Source organism: Tachyglossus aculeatus, chromosome 26, assembly GCF_015852505.1.
Source record: "Tachyglossus aculeatus isolate mTacAcu1 chromosome 26, mTacAcu1.pri, whole genome shotgun sequence".
NCBI lineage: Eukaryota > Metazoa > Chordata > Mammalia > Monotremata > Tachyglossidae > Tachyglossus > Tachyglossus aculeatus.
In genome coordinates this window covers 19,967,463-19,989,261 of record NC_052091.1, presented here as the reverse complement: position 1 = coordinate 19,989,261, position 21,799 = coordinate 19,967,463, and the positions used below count along the sequence as shown (strand labels likewise).

Sequence of the window (21,799 nt, the reverse complement as noted above, 5' to 3'; positions counted from 1 at the left end):
TCATATTTATTGAGCAATTACTGTATGCAGAGCACTGTACTAAGCGCTTGGGAAGTACAAGTTGGCAACATATAGAGACGGTCCCTACCCAGTAGTGGGCTCACTAGAAGGGGGAATCTAGAAGGGGGAGACAGAGAACAAAACCAAACATATTAACAAAATAAAATAAATAGAATAGATATGTACAAGTAAAATAAATAAATAAATAGAGTAATAAATATGTACAAACATATATACATATATACAGGTGCTGTGGGGAAGGGAAGGAGGTAAGACGGGGGGGATGGAGAGGGGAACGAGGGGGAGAGGAAGGAGGAGGCTCAGTCTGGGAAGGCCTCCTGGAGGAGGTGAGCTCTCAGTAGGGCCTTGAGTCCCACATGGGGCTCACAGTCTTAATCCCCATTTTACAGATGAGGTAACTGAGGCCCATATAAGTTAAGTGACTTGCCGAAAGTCACACAGCTGGCAAGTGGTGGAGCCGGGATTTGAACGCATGGACTCCAAAGCCTGTGCTCTTGCCACTGAGCCATGCTGCTTCTCTGAGCCACGCCCCATTAAGGCAGGATCTGAAGGCTCTGACTTCTGACAGAGTTGGCACGTGGGAGTCAGAAGGACCTGGGTTCTAATTCCAGCTCCACCATGTGTCTACTGTTTGACCTGAGGCAAGTCCCTTCACGCTTCCGTGTCTCAGTCACCTCATCTGTAAAATGGGGATTGAGACTGTGAGCCCCACATGGGAAGCAAAAACTCCTCACTATTGGCTTCAAAGTTCTCCATCACCTTGCCCCCTCCTACCTCACTTCCCTTCTCTCCTTCTCCACTCCAGCCTGCACCCTGCACTCCTCTGGTGCTAACCTTCTCACTGGGCCTTGTTCTCGCCTGCCTCGCTGCCGACCCCTGGCCCACTTCCTACCTCTGTCTTGGAACGCCCTCCCTCCTCACATTTGCCAAACAATCACACTTCCCCCTTCAAAGCCCTACTGAAGGCTCACCTCCTCCAGGAGGCCTTCCCAGACTAAGCCCTCCTTTTCCTCAGCTCCACCTTCCCCCCACTTCACCCCGATTCGCTCCCTTGGCTCTACTCCCCCTCCATGCCCCACAACACTTGTTCATATATGTATATATCTATAATTTTATTTATTTATAAATAAATATGCCTGTTTTATGCCTGTTTTACTTGTTCTGATGTGTATATATATCTCTAATTCTATTCATCTCTATTGATGCTACTGATGCCTGTTTACTTGTTTTGATGTCTGTCTCTCCCCTTCTAGACTGTGAGCCTGTTCTGGGCAGGGATTATCTCTCTTTGTTGCTGAATTTTTCATTCTAAGTGCTTAGTACAGTGTTCTGCACACAGTAAGCACTCAATAAATACGATTGAATGAATGATTCAATGAAAGACAGGGACTGTGTCCATCCTGATTTGCTTGTATCCACCCCAGCGCTTAGTACAGTGCCAGGAATATACAAGTGCCTAACAAATACCATAATTATTACTATCATCATTACGGGTCTGCTGTGTAACCGTGGGCAAGTTGCTTCACTTCTCTGGGCCTCAGTTCCCTCATCAGTAAAATATGGGCCCCAAATGGGACAGAGACTGTGTACAACTCAATTAGCTTCTTTCCACTCCAGGTCTTAGTACAGTGCCTGGCACACAGTAAGCACATAACAAATACCGTAACCATTATTATTAGCTACTCCAGAGCATAGCATATTTCTTGGCACATAGTAAATGCTTAACAAGGACAATAATCATTAATTATTATTATTATTCATTCAATCATATTTGTTGAACACTTACTGTGTGCAGAGCACTGTACTAAGCACTTGGAAAATACAATTACCTTTCGCTCTCTTGCCTCTCCCCGGCTCAGGAGAATAGTCTCTGGAGGTCGTGCATCGCCACTGAGACCAGACGTCTGGAATTCCAGGGTTCCAGGACCAGCAGCTGGGCCTCCCTGTGGAGGGATTTGAATGGAAGTCACGGGATCCAAGGAGGAATGGCTCCCAGGTATGGCCTGGGTGAGCGGAGGACCCCCGTGGATGGGAGGGATCTTTGGGTGGGCGTAGTGCCCACTAAGGAGCTCGTTGTGGGCAGGGAATGTGTCTGTTTATTTTTGTATTGTACTCTTCCAAGCATTTAGTACAGTGCTCTGCACACAGGAAGCACTCAATAATTATGATTGAATGAATGACTGAATGTTGTACTCTCCCAAATGCTTAGTACAGACCTCTACACATAGTAGGTGCTCAATAAATACTATTGATTGACTGAAGGAGTTTCAGGAGTTAATGTCCTGGAGGAAGCAATCGATTCATATCAACAATAATAGTAAAAATAATGATGGTATTTGTTAAGTGCTTACTATGTACCAAGCACTGTTTTAAGTGCTGGGGTAGATCCAAGGTAATCAGGTTGTCCCACTTGGGACTCACAGTCTTCATCCCCATTTGACAGATGAGGTCACTGAGGCACAGAGAAGTTAAGGGTCTTGCCCAAGGTCACACAGCAGATGAGTGGCAGAATGGGACTAGAACCCACGTCCCCTGACTCTCAAGCCTGGGCCCTTTCCACTAAGCCATGCTTCTTCTCATGAGAAGTAGCTTGGCCTATTGGATGGAGCACAAGACTAGGAGACAGAAGAACCTGGGTTTTTTAAAATGCTTTAAGCTCTATATGCCAGGCACTGTACTAAGCACTGGGGTAAATGCAAGCTAATCAGGTTGGACGCAGTCCATGTCCCACATGGGGCTCACAGTCTTCACCCCCATTTTATAAATGAGGTCACTGAGGCCCAGAGAAGTGAAGTGAGTTGCCCAAGGTGATGGAACAGACAAGCGGCGGAGTGGGGATTAGAACCCAAGTCCTCTGACTCCCAGGCCTGGGCTCTATCCTCTAGGCCACACAGCTTCTCTAATCCCAGCTCTGCCACTTAATAATAATTATCGTATTTGTTAAGCACTTACTATGTGCCAAGCACCATACTAACCGCTGGGGTAGATACAAGGTAATGAGGTTGTCCCACATGGAGATCACAGTCTTAATCCCCATTTTACAGGTGAGGTAAGTGAGGCCCAGAGAAGGGAAGTGACTTGCCCAAAGTCACACAGCTGACAAGTGGCAGAGTCGGGATTAAAACCTACGAACTCTGACTCCCAAGCCCGTGCTCTTTCCACTAAGCCATGCTGCATTTGTCTGCTGTGTGAAGTTGGGCAAGTCACTTCACTTCTCTGGGCCTCGGTGACCTCATCTGTAAAATGGAGATTAAGACTGTGAGCCCCACGTGGGACATGGACCGTGTCCAGCTCAGCCTGTGTCTACTCCAGCACTTAGTACAGTGCCTGGCACATAGTAAGCTCTTAAAAGTACCATAATATTAATATTGGTGGTATTTATTCAACTTTTATTATGAGCCAAGGACTGTACTTAATGCTAATGTAGTTACAAGATCATCAGGTCAGACACAGTCTGTGAGAAGCAGCATGGCCTAGTGGCAAGAGCATGGGCTTGGGAGTCAGAGGACGTGGGTTCTAATCCCGGCTCTGCCACTTGTCTGCTGTGTGACCTTGGGAAAGTCACTTGACATCTCTGGGCCTCAGTTACCTTATCTGTAAAATGAGGATTAAGACTGTGAGCCCCACGTGGGACAACCTGATTACCTCGTAGCTACCCCAGTGCTTAGAACAGTGAACAGCACAAAGTAAATGCTTACCAAATACCATAATTGTTATTAATTATTATTATTATTATCCACAGAGTCTAAGGGGGAGGGACAGCAGCTATCAAATCCCCATTTTACAGACGAGGAAACTGAGGCCCAGAGAATTTAATCAGTCAGTCAATCATATTTATTGAGCGCTTACTGTGTGAAGAGCACTGTACTAAGAGCATGGAAGTACAATATATCAATATGACAGACACATTCCCTGCCCACAATGAGCTGACAGTCTAGAGGGGGAGACAGACATTAATAAAAACAATAGAAATATATATTTATGTATTTATAAATATAATTTTTATATACATGGCATAGTGGATAGAGCCCAGGCCTGGGAGTCAGAAGATCATGGGTTGTAACTCTAGCTCTGTCACTTGTCTGCTGTGTGACCTTGGAGAAGTCACTTCGCTTCTCTGTGCCTCAGTTTTCTCATTTGTAATGTGGGGTTTGAGGCTGTGAGCCCCACATGGGATGGGGACTGTGTCCAACCCGAGTTGTTTGTATCCAACCCAGCTCTTACTACAGTGCTTGGCACAAAGTAAGTGCTTAACAAATACCACAATTATTCTTATTGTATCTATTACTGAATATGTTAATATACTACTTAATATGTTATGCGACTTTTACAAGGTCACATGGGAGGCAAGCAGGGGAGCCGGGATTCGACCAGTGGGGACTGAAGGATCTCTCTTGCCCTTAGGGACAGAGGTGAACCGTTGACCCTCAGTGACCTCTCACTTAACCGACTGTCCAGCCAAGAGACGGGTGTTCTCGTACAGCCTGCCATGGGATTGGTCAACTGGGTGATTGATGATGAGGTAAGGCTGTGTCACAGTGATGTCTCTGCAGCCTCAAGGACTCTATCCAGTCATGGTCTAGCAGCTAGAGCACAGACAGGGGAGTCAGAACACTTACGTTCTAATCCCGACTCCACCACGTGTCTGCTGGGTGACCTTGGCCAAGTCACTTCACCGCTCTGGGCCTTGGTCGCCTCACCTGTAAAATGCGGGTGAAGACCAGAAGCCCCATGTGGGACAGGGGCTGTGTCCAACCTGATTAGCTTGTATCTCCCCAGGCTTAGTATAAGGCCTGGCACATGGTAAGCACTTAACAAATACAACAAATTTTTAAAAAAAGGGATGCTGGGCCTGTGAGTCACTGGGTGTAGAAGCACTCTGCTCAAATTCCGTCTTTTGCCCAGGCTCCGGGCCGAAGCCTGGCCCAACCTCGGCGAGTGTCAGCTTTCTCCCAGGCTGCAGGATTGAATCTACAAGAAGTTGTGCCTTTTTTGCCGCCAACCTGTGAGCTTCCTTCCCCTCAGAAAATCAGCCTGGGGATTTTCTTTGGCTTTTTAGTGGGAAACAAAGGGAACCTGTTTTGACTGGGGTATTTCTGTGGGCATTCCTTAGACCACATCTCCCCTCTCCTCAAAACCCCCGTGTCCCTTCATGTCAGAGAAATCCTCCTCATAATTGGCTTCAAGATTATCTACCACATGGGTCCCTCCAAATCCATCAACTCTCTCTTCCGTGAGCTCTGCAGTATTGTTCTCTCCTGAGCACCTAGTACAATGCTCGGCACAGAGTAAGCGCTCAATAAATACCATTGATTGATTGATTCTCCAACTTGCTGTCTTCATTCCTTCCAAGTTACCCTCCTTTTTATGGTGTTTAATAATTACGGAACTTGTTAAGCGCTTACTTTGTGCCAAGTACTGTTCTAAGCACTGGGGTAGATACAAGTTAATCAGGTTGGACACAGTTGCTGTCCCACATGGGGTTCACGCTCTTAATCTCCATATTACAGATTAGGTAACTGAGGCCTAGAGAAGTTAAGTGCATTGCCTAAAGTCACACAGCAGGCAGTACAGCGCCTGACACATAGTAAGTGCTTAACAAATACCACAATTATTATTATTATGTGGCGGAGTCAGGATTAGAACCCAGGTCCTTCTGACTCTTAGGCCTGTGGTCTATTCACTAAGCCAGATGTTAAACTCTTCATTCATTCATTCAGTCAATTGTATTTATTGAGGACCTACTGATGGTGCATGTATACTGTAAGTGCATGAGCTTAGGAAAGTACAGTAAAACAACAAACTATGTGACAGGCACTGTATTAAGTGTCAGGGTAGATATATGCTAATCAGGTTGGACGCAGTCCTTGTCCCATGTAGGGCTCACAGCCTTAATCCCCATTTTACAGATGAGGTAACTGAGGCCCTGAGAAGTGAAGTGACTCACCCAAAGTCACACAGCAGACAAGTGGCAGAGCCTGGATTAGAACCCAGATCTTTCTGACTGCTAGACCTGGGCTCTAGCCACTAGGTCAAGTTGCTTCTCCAAACTGTATCCCTTCCCAACTGCATTTCCCTCTGACCTTTTTCCCCCTCACACCATTTGTCCTGGAACTCCCTCCCCGACTAAATCCGACAGACAGTCCATTTCCCACATGCAAATCTCTCCTAAAATTCCACTTCGACAAGATTTCCCTGATTTATTTTCCATTGTCTTGAGCCATATCATTCTTCAGTCAGCTCTATCACTTAATTTATTTACAGCCTCCTTCAAGTTCATGTGTAAATGTGTACTCATTTATTTTGACCACTCTAGGTGTAAAGATTTTTATGTTCGTCTACCTCCCCAACCCCTGCCATTAGAGTATAAATTCCTGGTGGACAGGGAATGTGTCATTTCTTTATGCTATACTTCCCAAGAGCCTAATACAGTCTACTTCACCAAGTGCAGTGAAGCAGCAAGGCCTGTGTTACCTTGAATGAGTCACTTCCCTTCTCGCACTTCAGTGACCACATCTGTGAAACTGGAATAAATACTATGAGCCCCAGGAGGGACAGGAACTGTGTCCAAATTGATTAGCTTGTACCATTCATTAATTCATTTAATCGTATTTATTGAGCACTTACTGTGTGCAGAGCACTGTACTAAGCGCTTGGGAAGTACAAGTTGGCAACATATAGAGACAGTTCCTACCCAATAGCAGGCTTACAGTCTAGAAGGGGGAGACAGACAACAAAACAAAACATACCACTGCTTGACATGCTGTAAGCGTTTAGCAAGTACTACTACTACTACAAATGAGAATACCACTATTAATAACAATGGTATTTGTTAAGCACTTACTATGTGCCAAGCACTGTTCTAAGCACTAGGGTAGATACAAGCTAATCAGGTCCCACACGGGGCTCACAATCTTTGTCCTTATTTTACAGATGAGGTAATTGAGGCTCATTCATTCATTCATTCATTGCCGTATTTATTGAGCGCTTACTATGTGCAGAGCACTGTACTAAACACTTGGGAAGTACAAGTTGGTGACATATAGAGACGGTCCCTACCCAACAACGGGCTCACAGTCTAGAAGGGGGAAACAGACAACAAAACAAAACATGTGGACAGGGGTCAAGTTGTCAGAATAAATAGAATTAAAGCTGCGATTTGCCTAAAGTCACACAGCAGACATGTGGTGAGCAGGGATTAGAACTCATGTCCTCTGACTCCCGGGCCCATGCTCTTTTCCCTAGGCCATGCTGCTTCTTAATGTAGCTGGAATTACTTTAATTTAAAAATACTGTAATTATTACTAAGTGGGCACTTAACGGATACTACTGCAGTGGCCTCAGCTCTGTCCCCTTCCCTTTGGTCAACATCCCCTGGCCCAGGGCCATTAGTGCCGTGGCTCAACGGAACAAGTACGGGCTTCAAATCCTGGCTCTGCCAATTGTCAGTTGTGTGACTTTGGGCAAGTCACTTCACTTCTCTGTGCCTCAGTTCCCTCATCTGTAAAATGGGGATTAAGGCTGTGAGCCCCGCGTGGGACAACCTGATCACCTTGTATCCTCCCCAGCACTTAGAACAGTATTTTGCACATAGTAAGCGCTTAACAAATGCCATCATTATTATTATTATCATTATTATTATTACCACCACAGCCCCTCGTCTCAGCTCTCACTCCCACCTCCTGGCCCAGAACCTCTAGCCCCACCTCTAACTCCAGTTCCATTTTACCTCTGTGGCTGGTGAAACCAAAGCTGAAGCCCCAAGATTTCCCTGCCATTCTTCCAAAACAGCAGTGCGCACACGGGAAGTTCAGGTAATAATGATAATAATAATAACGGTATTTGTTAAGCACTTACTCTGCTAGGCACTCTTCTAAGCCCTGAAGTTGTTGCAAGCTAATCAGGTTGGACACAGTCCCTGTCCCTCATGGGGCTCATTGCAAGCTAATCAGGTTGGACGCAGTTCCTGTCCCGCATGGGGCTCACGATCTCAATCCCCATTTTGCAGATGAGGAAACCGAGGCCCAGAGAAGCGAAGTCACATGCCCAAAGTCACCCAGTAGACAAGTGGCGGAGCTGGGATGAGAACCCAGGTCCTTCTGACTTCCAGGCCCTAGGCCACGCTGTTTCTCTTGAGGTTCTGTGGGGCTGTTTTTCAGGAAACCACCGCAGCTGCTTCTCTGGAAAAGCCCAAGGATCTGGAATCAACTGGGAATTGTCTTCCGCCACCGAGATCTGGCTGTCTAAGGCCCCAGACTGACTCTGACAGTAAGTCTTTACTGCAAGCTGTCTTTGCCTTGATGATGATGATGGCATTCATTAAGCACTTACAACTACTACTACTAAAAATATTCATTCAATTGTATTTATTGGGTGCTTACTGTGTGCAAAGCACTGTACTAAGCGCTTGGGAAGTACAAGTCGGCAACAGAGACATTCCCTACCCAATAACGGGCTTACAGTCTAGAATAATAATAATTATGATACTTGCTAAACACTTACTATGTGCCAAGTACTGTTCTAAGCCCTGGGACAGATAATAATAATAATAATAATGATGGCATTTTTAAGCGCTTACTATGTGCAAAGCACTGTTCTAAGCGCTGGGGGGGATACAATGTGATCAAGTTGTCCCACGTGGGGCTCACAGTCTTAATCCCCATTTTTACAGATGAGGTAACAAGGCTCAGAGAAGTTAAGTGACTTGCCCAAGGTCACGCAGCAGACTTGTGGTGCTGGCGGGATTCGAACCCACTACCTCTGACTCCAAAGCCCGGGCTCTTTCCACTGAGCCATGCTGCTTCTGTTTCATCAATCTGGACACGGTCCTTGTCCTACATGGGGCTCACATTCTAAATCCCAGAGAAGCAGCGTGGCTCAGTGGAAAGAGACTGGAGTTGGGAATCAGAGGTCACAGGTTCTAATCCCGACTCTGTCACTTGTCTGCTATGTGACTTTGGGCAAGTTACTTCACTTCTCTGTGCCTCAGTTCCCTCATCTGTGAAATGGTGATTAAGACTGTGAGCCCCATTTGGGACAACCTGATTACCTTGTAACCTCCCCAACGCTTAGAACAGTGCTTTGCACATAGTAAGTGCTTAATAAATGCCATCATTAATTAATTACCTCAGTGTTTAGAACAGTGCTTGGCACATAGTAAGTGCTTAACAAATAGCACCATTTTTATGGGCGAGGTAACTGAGGCTAAGAGAAGTAAAGTCAAGTTGCCCAGCCTGGGCACAGGCCTGGGAGTCAAAAGGTCATGGGTTCTAATCTCAGCTCCACTGCTTGTCTGCTGTGTGGCCTTGGGTAAGTCGCTTCACTTCTCTGTGCCTCAGTTACCTCATCTATAAAAGGCGATCATCTGTAAAATGGAGATTAAGACTGTGAGTCCCGTGCAGGACAGGGACTGTGTCCAACCTGACTTGCTTGTAATAATAACAATAATTGTAGTATTTGTTGAGCATTTACTGTGTGCCAGGCACTGTACTGAACACTGGGGTGCATACAAGCAAATCATGTTGGACACAGTCCCTATCCCATAAGGGGCTCACATTCTCATTCCCCATTTTACAGATGAGGTAACTGAGACACAGAGAAGTGAATTGACTTGCCCAAGTTCACACAGCAGACAAGTGGCAGAGACGGAATTATAACCCGCTCCTTCCCACTCCCAGGCACCTGCTCTACCCAGTGCTTAGAACAGTGTCCAGTGCTTAAAACAGTGCCCAGCACTTAGAACAGTGCTCCAGCACTTAGAACAGTGCTTTGCACATAGTGAGCACTTAATAAGTGCCATTATTATTATTATTATTATCCACTGTGCCATGCTTCTTCTCAGCACTTAATACAGTGCCTGGCACATAGTAAGTGCTTAACAAATACCACACTTATCATTATCCTCCCCACCTGGACACCTCCCTGTGATGTTCCTGGCCGCTTCCTCAGTCCCCACCTGCTTCTGGGTTGGTGCTTATCTGAAAGGGTTAGTGTTTCTTTTTTTTCCCTATGGTATTGGTTAAGCGCTTACTATGGGTAAGCTCTTTATGGGCAGGGAATGTGTCTGCTAATTCTACTGTGCTCTTCCAAGCACTTAGTACAAAGTAAGTGCTCAATAAATACCACTAATAGACTGATCGACTGACAAATATCATTAAAAAGCCAAAATAATAATATGACAGACAAGTTCGGCTCGCCCACTATCGAGCAGTCCGAAGGGGAGTCGTCTCAGCAGAGAACTTGTCCGTGAGCATTTCTTTCATTTAGGCTTCAACTCCTGCTGGATCAGAGAGCATGGTGACCCCGAGACACGGCCCCTGAGCCTTGGCTGTGGACGGCCGAGGAAGGCCTGGTCCCAGCAGCTTGACTGCTCAGGAGGAACTCAGGTGAGCAGCCGCCAGGGCCTGCTTGAAGCTGTGACCCCTGGCCCCTGGGGATGACTATTATGACCTCTGACCCCCAGAACTGACTAGATGACCCTTGACCCTCAGGACCAATTGGAAGCTATGACCCCTGGCCCCCAGGGCTGATTGGAAGCTGTGACCCTTGGTCCCCAGGCCTGGCTGGGTGCTCTGACCCCCTGGTCCCCAGGACTGACTGGGAGCTGTGACTCCTGACCCCCAGGTCTGGCTGGGCACTTTGACCCCTGGCCTCCAAGACTGACTGGAAGCTGTTACCCTTGACCTGCAGGACCTACTGGAAACTTTGACTCCCAGCCCCCAGGACTGACTGGCTGTGATCCCTGGCCCTCTGGGCCAACAGGAAGCTATGACCCTGCCCCCCAGATGTGGCTAGGCGCTTTGACCCCTGGCCTTCAGGACTGGCCGGAAGCTGTGACTTCTGGCCCCCAGGGCTGGCTGGAAGCTGTGACCTCAGGCCCCAGGACTGACTGGGCGCTATTGCGTGTTGGATTTGAGGAGGGAGGGCATTCCAGGACAGAGGGAGGATGTGGGCCAAAGGTCGGTGGCAAGACAGAAGAGATCGAGGTACACTGAGAAGGCTGGCATTAAAGGAATGAAGTGTGCGGACTGGGTTGTAGTAGGAGAGTAGCGAGGAGAGTGACCACATGAGATTGGTTTCACATGAAGGCCCGGGTGGCCACGACCACCAGAGTCCAGCCTGGGGTCTCCCAGAACAGAGCTCAGGGGCCAGGGCTAGGCCAAAGGAGAGCAGCGTTTCCTCAGCTGGTGGCCGCCATGATGGCTACCAGGGTAGCCAGCTGGGGTGAAGCCCCCGAGGCCAGACCCACCCCGAATTGTCCCCCCGTGCCTGCCGCCTGCAGGTTACCTCCGGACCCTCCGTCTCCCCAAGCCTGGCCCAGATTCTGCCATCTCGGAGCAGCTCCCAGGCCTCAGTCATCAACGACATCGTCCTGATGAAAGGTCGAGCCAAGGTGAGAGCCCCCTCCAGCACCCGAACCGCAGAGCCCATCCCCATTCTGTCTTGCGTCAGTCAGTGAGTTATATTTATTGAGCACTTACCCTGTGCAGAGCACTGTACTAAGCGCTTGGAAGAGGACAATATAACAGAGTTGGTGGGCACATTCCCAGCAGCTAGTGGGCTTTGATCAGTGAGTTGATCATATTTATTGAGCACTTACTGTATGCAAAGCACTGTACTAAGCACTTGGGAGAGTATCATAGAACCATCAACAGACATATTCCCTCCCCACAATGAGTTTATAGTCTAGAGGATTATTAATAATAATAATGGTATTTGCTAAGTGCTTACTATGTGCAAAGCACTGTTCTAAGCACTTGGGGGATACGAGGTAATCAAGTTGTCCCACGTGGTTCTCATAGTCTTAATCCCCATTTTACAGATGAGAGAACTGAGGCCCAGAGAAGTTAAGTGGCTTGCCCAAGGTCACACAGCTGACAAGCGGCAGAGCTGGGATTCAAACCCATGACCTCTGACTCCCAAGCCCGTGCTCTTTCCACTGACCCACGCTGAGACTGCGACCCCCTGTGGGACAACCTGATCACCTTATAACCTCCCCAGCACTTAGAACGGTTTTTTGCGCATAGTAAGCGCTTAATAAATGCCATTATTATTATTATTAAGTGGTGGAGTTGGGATTAGAACCCATAACCTTTTGACTCCCAGGACTGTGCTCTATCCACTATGCCACGGATGCCCCACCCCTAAATACACACAGGTGCACCACAAGCCTTTTTGAAAGCATCAAGCAGTCTTCCCTGACTAAATCCTCATTTCCTCTTCTCCCACTCCCTTCTGCATCTCCCTTGCACTTGGATATGCATCCTTTATTCACTCCTCTCTCACCCCTCCAGCGCTCCCGTTCACATCCGTAATTTATTGCCTGTCTCACCCCGTCTAGACTATAAGCTCGCTGTGGGCAGGTAACATGTCTACCAACTCTGTTCTATTGTATTCTCACAAGTGCTTAGTACAGTGCTCTGCACACAGTAAGAGCAGAATAAATACAATTAACTGATTTATGCCCTCATTCATATCCACATGCAAATTCTCTCACATCGGCATACACACAACACACTCATATTTGCCTATATTGATACACAATCACTCTTAGAGTGGCCTAGTGGCTAGAGCCCAGACCTGGGAGTCAGAAGGACCTGGGTTCTAATCCCTGCTCTGCCACTTGTCTGCTGGGTGACCTTGAGCAAGGTCCCTTTACTTCTCTGGGCCTCAGTTCCCTCATCTGAAAAATGGGGATTAAGACTGTGAGCCCCATGTGGCACAGGAACTGTGCCCAACCCGATTTGCTTGTATCTACCCCAGCACTTAGGACAGTGTCTGGCACATAGTAAGCACTTAACAAACACCACAGTTATTTGCAGACACACAGGCACACACTCAGATTTGCCTACATAGACGCACAGTCACGTTCACAGTCACCCTCAGTCAATAAATCAGTCAGTGGTAGTTATTGAGCACTTACTATATGCAGAGTACTGTTCTAAGTGCTTGACCCTGACACACACACACACACACACACACACACACACATATATATCCACACATATATATATATATACACACACATATATATGTATCCCTCCCATTCTATGGAGGAGGCAGAAGCACCCAAGTAGAAGAAGGAGAGGGGCTGAGTCCCTGGCACTAGGCGAGGAGGTGGGAGAGTAGAAGAGGGGTGGAGTGTGGTGGTGGGGAGGCCTTCCATGCTTGGTCCAGTCCCCTAACTATGACCACAGCCTCCTCCCTCCCCCTCTCCACAGAGCTGGGTTTCAGCACCTCAGGGGCCCAGGTCAGCATTTATGGTCCATTAGTGTCTCCCCCACATCCCAGGGCTGGATGTGTCCATGACTGCCTCCCCTCTCCCCAGAGCTGGAGGTCCATCGGTGTCTCTCCTCTCCCCAGAGCTGGGGGTCCACCTTGGTGTCCCCCTCTCCTCAGGGCCTGGGCTTCAGCATCGTGGGGGGCCAGGACAGCATGTATGGGCCCATCGGCATCTACGTAAAGACGGTGTTCCCCGGAGGGGCAGCAGCTGCTGATGGCCGGCTCCAAGAAGGTGAGGTCTCCTCCGCTCGCCAGGGCCGGCCGGACCATCAGCCCGAAGGACAGCCCCATCCTGTCCACCACCCTGATCTGCCCCTCCCACCACCCACCCCCATCCAAAGCTTTACTGAAGGCCCATCTCCTCCTAGAGGCCTTCCCTTACTAACCCCCCCACCCTTCCTTCTTCTCCCATTCCCTTCTGCTTCACCCTGACTTACTTCCTTTGTTCTTCCCCTCTCCCAGCCCCACAGCACTTATGTTCCTATCTGTCATTTAGTTATTTATGTTAATATCTCATCTCCCCTCATTTCCACTTGTCTCTCTCTCTCTCAAGCTGTCTCTCTCAGCTTCAAAGGAGTATTCATTCATTCAGTTATACGTATTGAGCGCTTACTGTATGCAAAGCACTGCACTAAGCATTTGGGAAAGTCTAATAGAACAATAAACAGACACATTCGCTTTAATTCTATTTTGACACCTGTCTACATGTTTTGTTTTGCTGTCTGTTTCCCCCTTCTAGACTGTGAGCCCATTATTGGGTAGGGACCGTCTCTATATGTTGCCGACTCATACTTCCCAAGTGCTTAGTACAGTGCTCTGCACACAGTAAGCACTCAATAAATACGATTGAATGAATGAATCCCCTGCCCACAGAGCACTTACAGGCCCCACCCCAGGCTCTGTTTGAACTTATGCCGATGTGAGCCCTGTCCCATGCCACACTGGCCAGGGTGGCTGACCCCCTGGCAGTCAGCTGGCTCCAGGTGACCAGAGGAGGGCTGACCTCCCTCTCTGGCTTCTGTGCCTTCGCCTGAGCAGGAGATGAGGTCCTGGAGCTGAATGGAGAGTCCATGTTCGGGCTGACACATCAGGATGCCCTGCAGAAGTTCAAGGTGACCCCAAAGGCCAGCCTGTCTGAGACCCCCACGGGCCCCTCATAACTCAGTCCCCACAGGCCCCTCATAGCTCGGCCTCTCTGGTACCTCCACAGACCCAACCCATGGCCCAACCCACCTGAGACCCCAAACCATGGGCAGCGATCCCCATGGTCCTCCATGATCCAAATAATAATAATAATAACAATAGCATTTATTAAGCACTTACTATGTGCAAAGCACTGTTCTAAGTGCTGGGGAGGTTACAAGGTGATCAGGTTGTCCCACGGGGTCTCACAGTCTTAATCCCCATCTTACAGATGAGGGAACTGAGGCACAGAGAAGTGAAGTGACTTGCCCGAAGTCACACAGCTGACAATTAGCGGATCCGGGATTTGAACCCATGAACTCTGACTCCAAAGCCTGTGCTCTTTCCACTGAGCCACGCTGCTTCTCCTAATGATGACCCAGTCGGCCCAGGACCCCCGCAGCCCCCTTCACCCATCCCAAACCACGGCCCACCTTGCCCAGGACCCCCGTGGACTGCCCCCGTAATCCAGCCTGCCCAAGACCCTCACAGCCTCAGGGCCCCCCACTGACAGGGCCACGCTCTCTCTCTCCATGTCTCTGAGTTTCCATGTTTCCCTTTCTCCACCTGCTCAGCAAGCCAAGAAAGGCCTCCTGACACTCACCGTGCGCACCAGCCTTGGGACATCCTTCGCTGCAGCCAATCGCTCCTCCCCGCCTCTGTGTCACTCTCTCAGTTCCGGAACCAGTCTCCCCGAGGAAAGCAGCCCTTTCTGTCCAGAGAATGGACCCTCTTTGGTCCCTCTAGCCAAGCCCAATGACCGGATCGTCGTGGAGGTGTCTCTCAACAAAGGTGTGGACCGCCGAGCCTGGGATAATAATAATAACAATAATGACTGTAGTATTTGTTAAGCACTTATTAGGTGCCAGGCACTGTCCTAAGCATTGGGGTGGATACAAGAAAATCGAGTTGGACACAGTCCCTGTCCCATTTGGGGCTCATGGTCTCAATCCCTATTTGACAGAGGAGGGAACTGAGGCACAGAGAAGTGAAGTGACTTACCCAAGGTGATACAACAGATAAGTGGCGGAGTCAGGATTAGAACCCATGACTCTTTGAATCCCAGGCCCATGCTCTGTCCACTAGGCCATGCTGCTTCTCTACCAGACACCCTGGATCCACCTTCCCTTATCCCCTTTCCCCCTCTTCGAGCCACAGGAGCAGGGCCATCATGGCAGGGGTGGGGTCGAGTATCAATTCATCAATCAATAGTATTTATTCATTCAGTTGTATTTATTGAGCATTTATTGTGTGCAGAGTACTGTATTAAGTGACGGGGAGAGCACACTATAACAATAAACAGACATATCCCCTATCGCTGAGCAGTTACTATCTGCAGAGCACTCTACTAAGTGCTTGGGAGAGGACGATACAAAAGAATCAACAGACATGTTCCTTGCCCAGAATGAGTTTATAGTCTAGAGGGGGAGACAGACATTAATACGAATGAATAAGTAATTTATAATATATAATTTAAAGTTATGTACATAATGCTGAGATAGCTACACAAATACATAAGAATAGGGAATCACTCTGTCCAAGGCTTATTAGTGGCTCTTCCGCCCCTCTGAGGAAAGGTCAACTGTACTCACTGAGCACTTATTTATGGTATTTAATAATAATAATAATAATAATAATGGCATTTATTAAGCGCTTACTATGTGCAAAGCCCTGTTCTAAGCGCTGGGGAGGTTACAAGGTGATCAGGTTGTCCCACGGGGGGCTCACGGTCAATCCCCATTTTACAGATGAGGTAACTGAGGCACAGAGAAGTTAAGTGACTTGCCCAAAGTCACACAGCTGGCAATTGGCGGAGCCAGGATTTGAACCCATGACCACTGACTCCAAAGCCCGTGCTCTTTCCACTGAGCCATGCTGCTTCTCTGCAGCAGTATTTGTTGTGCGCTTACTATGTGCCAAGGATGGTAGTAAGTACTAGGGTAGATAATACTAATAATAACTGTAGTATCCGTTAAGCACTTACTATATGCCAAGCACTGTACTAAGCACCAGGGTAGATACAAGATAATCAGGTCCCACGTGGGCTCACAGTCTAAGAAGGAGGGAGAACAGGAATTGAATTCCCATTTTGCAGGTGAGGGAACTGAGGCACATAAAAGTTAAATAACAGTGATGGTATTTGTTAAGCGTTTACTATGTGCAAAGCACTGTTCTAAGCGCTGGAATAATGATGGCATTTGTTAAGTGCTTACTATGTGCTAAGCACTGTTCTAAGAGCTGGGGGGATACAAGGTAATCAGGTTGTCCCACATGGGGCTCACAGTCTTAATACCCATTTTTCAGATGAAGTAACTGAGGCACAGAGAAGTTAAGCGACTTGCCCAAAGGCACACAGCTGGCAAGTGGCGGAGTCAGGATTTAAACCCGTGACCTCTGACTCCCAAGCCCGGACTCTTTCCAGTTAAATTACTTGCCCAGGGTCACACAGCAGATATTCATTCATTCAATCGTATTTATTGAGTGCTTACTGTGTGCAGAGCACTGTACCAAGCGCTTGCGAAGCACAACTCAGCAACAGAGACAATCCCTGCCACAATGGGCTCACAGTCTAGAAGGGAGAAGACAGACAACAAAACAAGTAAACAGGCATCAGTAGCACCATTATAAATAAATAGAATTATAGATATATCCACATGATTAATAAAAATAAATAGAATTATAATTATAAATATGTAGTGGCTCAGTGGAAAGAACCTGGGCTTTGGAGTCAGAGGTCATGGGTTCAAATCCCAGCTCCGCCAATTTCAGCTGTGTGACTCTGGGCAAATCACTTAACTTCTCTGGGCCTCAGTTACCTCATCTGTAAAATGGGGATTAAGACTGTGAACCCCCCGTGGGACAACCTGATCACCTTGTAATCTTCCCAGTGCTTAGAACAGTGCTTTGCACATAGTAAGTGCTAAATAAATGCCATTATTAGTAGTAGTATTATTATTACATACACAAGTGCTGTGGGGCGGGGAGGGGGGTAGAGCAAAGGAAGAGAGTTGGGGCGATGGGGAGGGGAGAGGGAGCAGAGGAAAATGGGGGCTTAGTCTTGTGACAGTGCCAGGATTAGAACCCATGTCTTCTGACTTCCAGGCCCGGGTTCTTTCCATTAGGCCTCGCCGCTTATCAGGTTGGACATAGTCTATGTCCCACATGGGGCTTACAGTCTTAATCCCCATTTTCAAGATGAGGGAACTGAGGCAGAGAGAAGTGAAGTGACTTGCCCGAGGTCACACAGCAGACAGATGGCAGAGTGGGATTAGAACCCAGATTCTCCTGACTCCCAGGTCCGTGTTCTATCCACTAGGCCATGCTGCTTCTCAATAATAATAATAATAATAATGATGGCATTTATTAAGCGCTTACTATGTGCAAAGCACGGTTCTAAGTGCTGGGGAGGTTACAAGGTGATCAGGTTGTCCCATGGGGGGCTCACAGTCTTAATCCCCATTTTACAGATGAGGTAACAGAGGCACAGAGAAGTTAAGTGACTTGCCCAAAGTCACACAGCTGACAATTGGCCCAGCTGGGATTTGAACCCATGACCTCTGACTCCAAAGCCCAGGCTCTTTCCACTGAGCCATGTTGCTTACTGTGTGCTGAACACTTTGCTCTCTCAGTAGGGAACTGGGGACTTGTGGGGTAGGAGGCTGGAGGTGAAGAGAAGGGGGCCAGGAGGAGAGGGTAGAGGGGTTGGTCTTTGAAGTCAGTCGGCGTCAGTCTGTATTTACTGAGTGCTTACCGTATGCACAGCACTGTACTAAGCGCTTGGGAGCGGTCAATGTAACAAAAAGCAGACACATTCCCTGCCCACAACGAGCTTACAGTCTAGAGGGGGGAAGCAGCGTGGCTCAGTGGAAAGAGCCCGGGCTTTGGAGTCAGAGGTCAGGGGTTCAAATCCCAGCTCCACCAATTGTCAGCTGTGTGACTTTGGGCAGGTCACTTAACTTCTCTGGGCCTCAGTTACCTCATCTGTAAAATGGGGATTAAGACTGTGAGCTCCCCGTGGGACAACCTGATCACCTTGTAACCTTCCCAGTGCTTAGAACAGTGCTTTGCACATAATAAGCACTTAATAAATGCCATCATTATCATTATTATTATTATTATTACAGGTGGACACAGATTAATATAAATAAATAAATTACAGCTATGTACACAAGTGCTGTGGACTGGGGTGGGCCTGAATAAAGGGAACAAGTCAGGGTGAGGCAGAAGGGAGTGGGAAAAGAGGAGAGGAGGGATAAGCCAGGAAAGGCCTTCCGAAGGAGTCGTGCCTTGAATAAGGCTTGGAAGTGGGAAAAGTCACTGTATGTCGGATATGAGAAGGGCGAGAGGTTGGCGGCGAGATAGACGGGATCAAGGGTATAGTGAGAAGGTTAGCACCAGAGGAGCAATGCTTGTGGGCTGGGTTTTAGTAGGAGAGCAGCGAGGTGAGGGACAAGATCTGAAACCCTTGGGCCTAAGCTCCCAGTTCTTCAGACTTCGACTGCCAGGCTGTCTCCTCTCTAATCTGGGGGTGCCAAGCCATGAGAAGAATCTGACGGACCCACAAATAGCCGGAGAGGGTCTGCTTCCCCCCAGAAGCTCCTATGGCTCAACTTCGACATAGAGAAATGACTCTGGGGGAGACCGAAGCCTCTGGAAGAATTATTCGATCATTGGCATCTATTCATTCGTTAGTTCTGTTCTATTTATTGAGCACTTACTGTGTGCAAAGCACTGTTCTAAGTGCTTACCATGTGCCAAGCATCGTTCTAAGCCTGGGGTAGATGGAAATTAATCAGGTTGGATGCATTGACCTTGGATCTCCCTTTTTCCTGCAGAGGCTGGAGTGGGCTTAGGGATCGGTCTGTGCAGCGTTCCTCACCTCCAGGGAATTTCTGGGATCTTCATTCACACCCTGTCCCCCGGCTCCGTGGCTCACATGGATGGGAGACTCAGGTGGGAGCTTTGTTTTGTCTGTTGGTTTGTTTAATGGTATCTGTTAAGTGCTTACTAGGTGTCAAACACTGTTCTAAGCGCTGGGGCAGATGCAAGTCTGTTGGGCATGGTCCCTGTCCTGCATGGGGCTTACAGACTAATTAGGAGGGAGAACAGGAGAACTGAGGCAAAGAGAAACTGAAACAAGTCTCAATTCCCAAGTTCACAGAGCAGATGTGTGGCAGAGTCAGGTTAGAACCCAGTGCTTAGAACAGTGCTCACAACACAGTAAGCACTTAGCAAATACCTTAATTATTATTGTTATTATTATGCCCTAGGCGGGCATCTTGGGCATAAAGATGCCCTGGCCCACCCAGCAGGAAGAATTATCACCGACCCCAAACTCAACAGATCCCAAAGCATTCCCAACCGTCAACACCGGCCCCCCTAAAAATCCCACCTCCTCCTCCAGCAAGTCTTCCCTGATTTGTTCCTAGCATTCCAAGCTGCAACAACCTACCTGCCACCTCTAGCTATTAAGAATCTATTTATACCCATCCTCAACTGGGGGCATACTTCTTTATTTCAATTGTATATTCTATTGTTGATTCTGGTTACTCTATTTGTAATAATGATGATCATAATAATTATGGTGCTTGTTAGGCTCTTACTATGTGCCAAGCACTGTTCTAAGAGCTGGGATAGAAACAAGCTAATTAGGGTGGACATAGTACCTGTCCCACACGAGGCTCACGGTCTAAGTAGGAGGGAGGAGGACTGAATCCCCATTTTCCATATAAGGCACTGAGGCCCAGAGAAGTAAAGTGACTTGTCCAAGGTCACAAAGCAGACACACAGCAGAGCTGGGATTAGAACCCCCATCTATACTTTTATATCTGCCTCCCCCATTGGGGTGTCATACAAACTCCTGTCGGGGGCACTGTCCTACCTGATGATGATGATGATGGAAGAGCTTATTATGTGTCAAGAACTGTTCTAAGCACTGGGGTACGTACAGGTTAATCAGGTTGAGTACAGTTCCTGTCCTGCATGGGGCTCACAATCTTAATCTCCATTTTGCAGATGAGGTCACTGAGGCCCAGAGAAATGAAGTGACTTGTCCGAGGTCTCTCAGCAGACAGTGGCGGAGTGGGGATTAGAACCCAGATCCTTTTGACTCCCAGGCCCATGCGCTATCCACTAGGCCATGCTGCTTCCTATCTACCTTCCTACCTCCTTCCCTCTGGCCCTCTGTCCACCGACAAAAGGCCAACCCCAAATTAATGGACCCAAGAACTTGACCCCACTGAGGACATAGGTGTATTGGGGGTGCCCCCTGGGGGAACAGTAAGGGGGAAGGGGCGAGTTGGATGCTGATTTTGGGGACCTCCCTTGTTGGAACTGAGTCAAGCCTCCACACCCCAGACTGTGAGCATGAGAAAGACGGTCCCTCAGATGCTGCAGGAAGGTAGTTAATAATAATAATAATAATAATGGCATTTATTAAGCACTTACTATGTGCAAAGCACTGTTCTAAGCGCTGGGGAGGTTACAAGGTGATCAGGTTGTCCCACAGGGGGCTCATATTCTTAATCCCCATTTTCCAGATGAGGGAACTGAGGCACAGAGAAGTGAAGTGACTTGCCCAAAGTCACACAGCTGGCAGTTGGGTAGGGACCATCTCTATGTGGCCGACTTGTATTTCTCAAGTGCTTAGTACAGTGCTCTGCACACAGTAAGTGCTCAATAAATACAATTGAATGAATTGGCAGAGCCGGGATTTGAAGGTGTGACCTCCGACTTCAAAGCCCATGCTCTTTCCACCGAGCCACGCTGCTTCTCGTTGTTAGTAGGGGCTGGGAGGCTGAGCATCCTACAGAGCCCTGTGCTGAGCAGTGGGTGCTCAGCAGAGCAATGTACTGGACACCTATGGCTTGCAAACCACTCTTCTGGGCATCTGCTGTGGGCAGAGAACTGACTTAGAAGATAGAGCACAGGCCTGGGAAAGTTCTGGGATCTAATTCCTACTTTGTCACTTGTCTGCTGTGTGACCTTGGGCAAGTCACTTCATTTCTCTGGGTCTCGGTGACCTCATCTGTAAAATGGGGGTTTAGACTGTGAGCCCCATGTGGGACAGGGACTGTGTCCAACCTAATTGACTTGTAGATACCCCAGTGCTTGACACACAATAAGCGCTTAACAAGTATCATAATCATTGGTATAATTATTATTATTAGAACTGCTCTGGGAACCTATTGTATGCAGAACACTGTACTGAACATCTACTGGGTGCTAGCTATAGGTAGAGTGCCCACTATGTTGCAAAGCACTGCCCTAGGAACCTACCGTATGCATAGCACTGTACTGACCACCTACTATGCAC

General features: G+C 48.0%; 1 protein-coding gene across 5 annotated transcripts in view; it reads left to right on the top strand.

Annotated features, from left to right (window-relative positions):
* IL16 (interleukin 16) overlaps positions 1 to 21,799 on the top strand; it is an 80,961-nt gene that overhangs the window by 21,490 nt on the left and 37,672 nt on the right. For 4 of the 5 annotated variants that reach the window (XM_038767504.1, XM_038767503.1, XM_038767501.1 and 1 more), the window contains 9 exons: positions 1,881 to 2,017; positions 4,426 to 4,543; positions 8,181 to 8,289; positions 10,288 to 10,406; positions 11,303 to 11,413; positions 13,384 to 13,534; positions 14,341 to 14,414; positions 15,060 to 15,276; positions 19,320 to 19,437. In XM_038767504.1, the coding sequence (XP_038623432.1) occupies positions 1,881 to 2,017; positions 4,426 to 4,543; positions 8,181 to 8,289; positions 10,288 to 10,406; positions 11,303 to 11,413; positions 13,384 to 13,534; positions 14,341 to 14,414; positions 15,060 to 15,276; positions 19,320 to 19,437 (1,154 nt within the window). The remainder of the gene's footprint in view (positions 1 to 1,880; positions 2,018 to 4,425; positions 4,544 to 8,180; positions 8,290 to 10,287; positions 10,407 to 11,302; positions 11,414 to 13,383; positions 13,535 to 14,340; positions 14,415 to 15,059; positions 15,277 to 19,319; positions 19,438 to 21,799) is intronic. The other variant, XM_038767502.1, reaches the window with a different exon arrangement.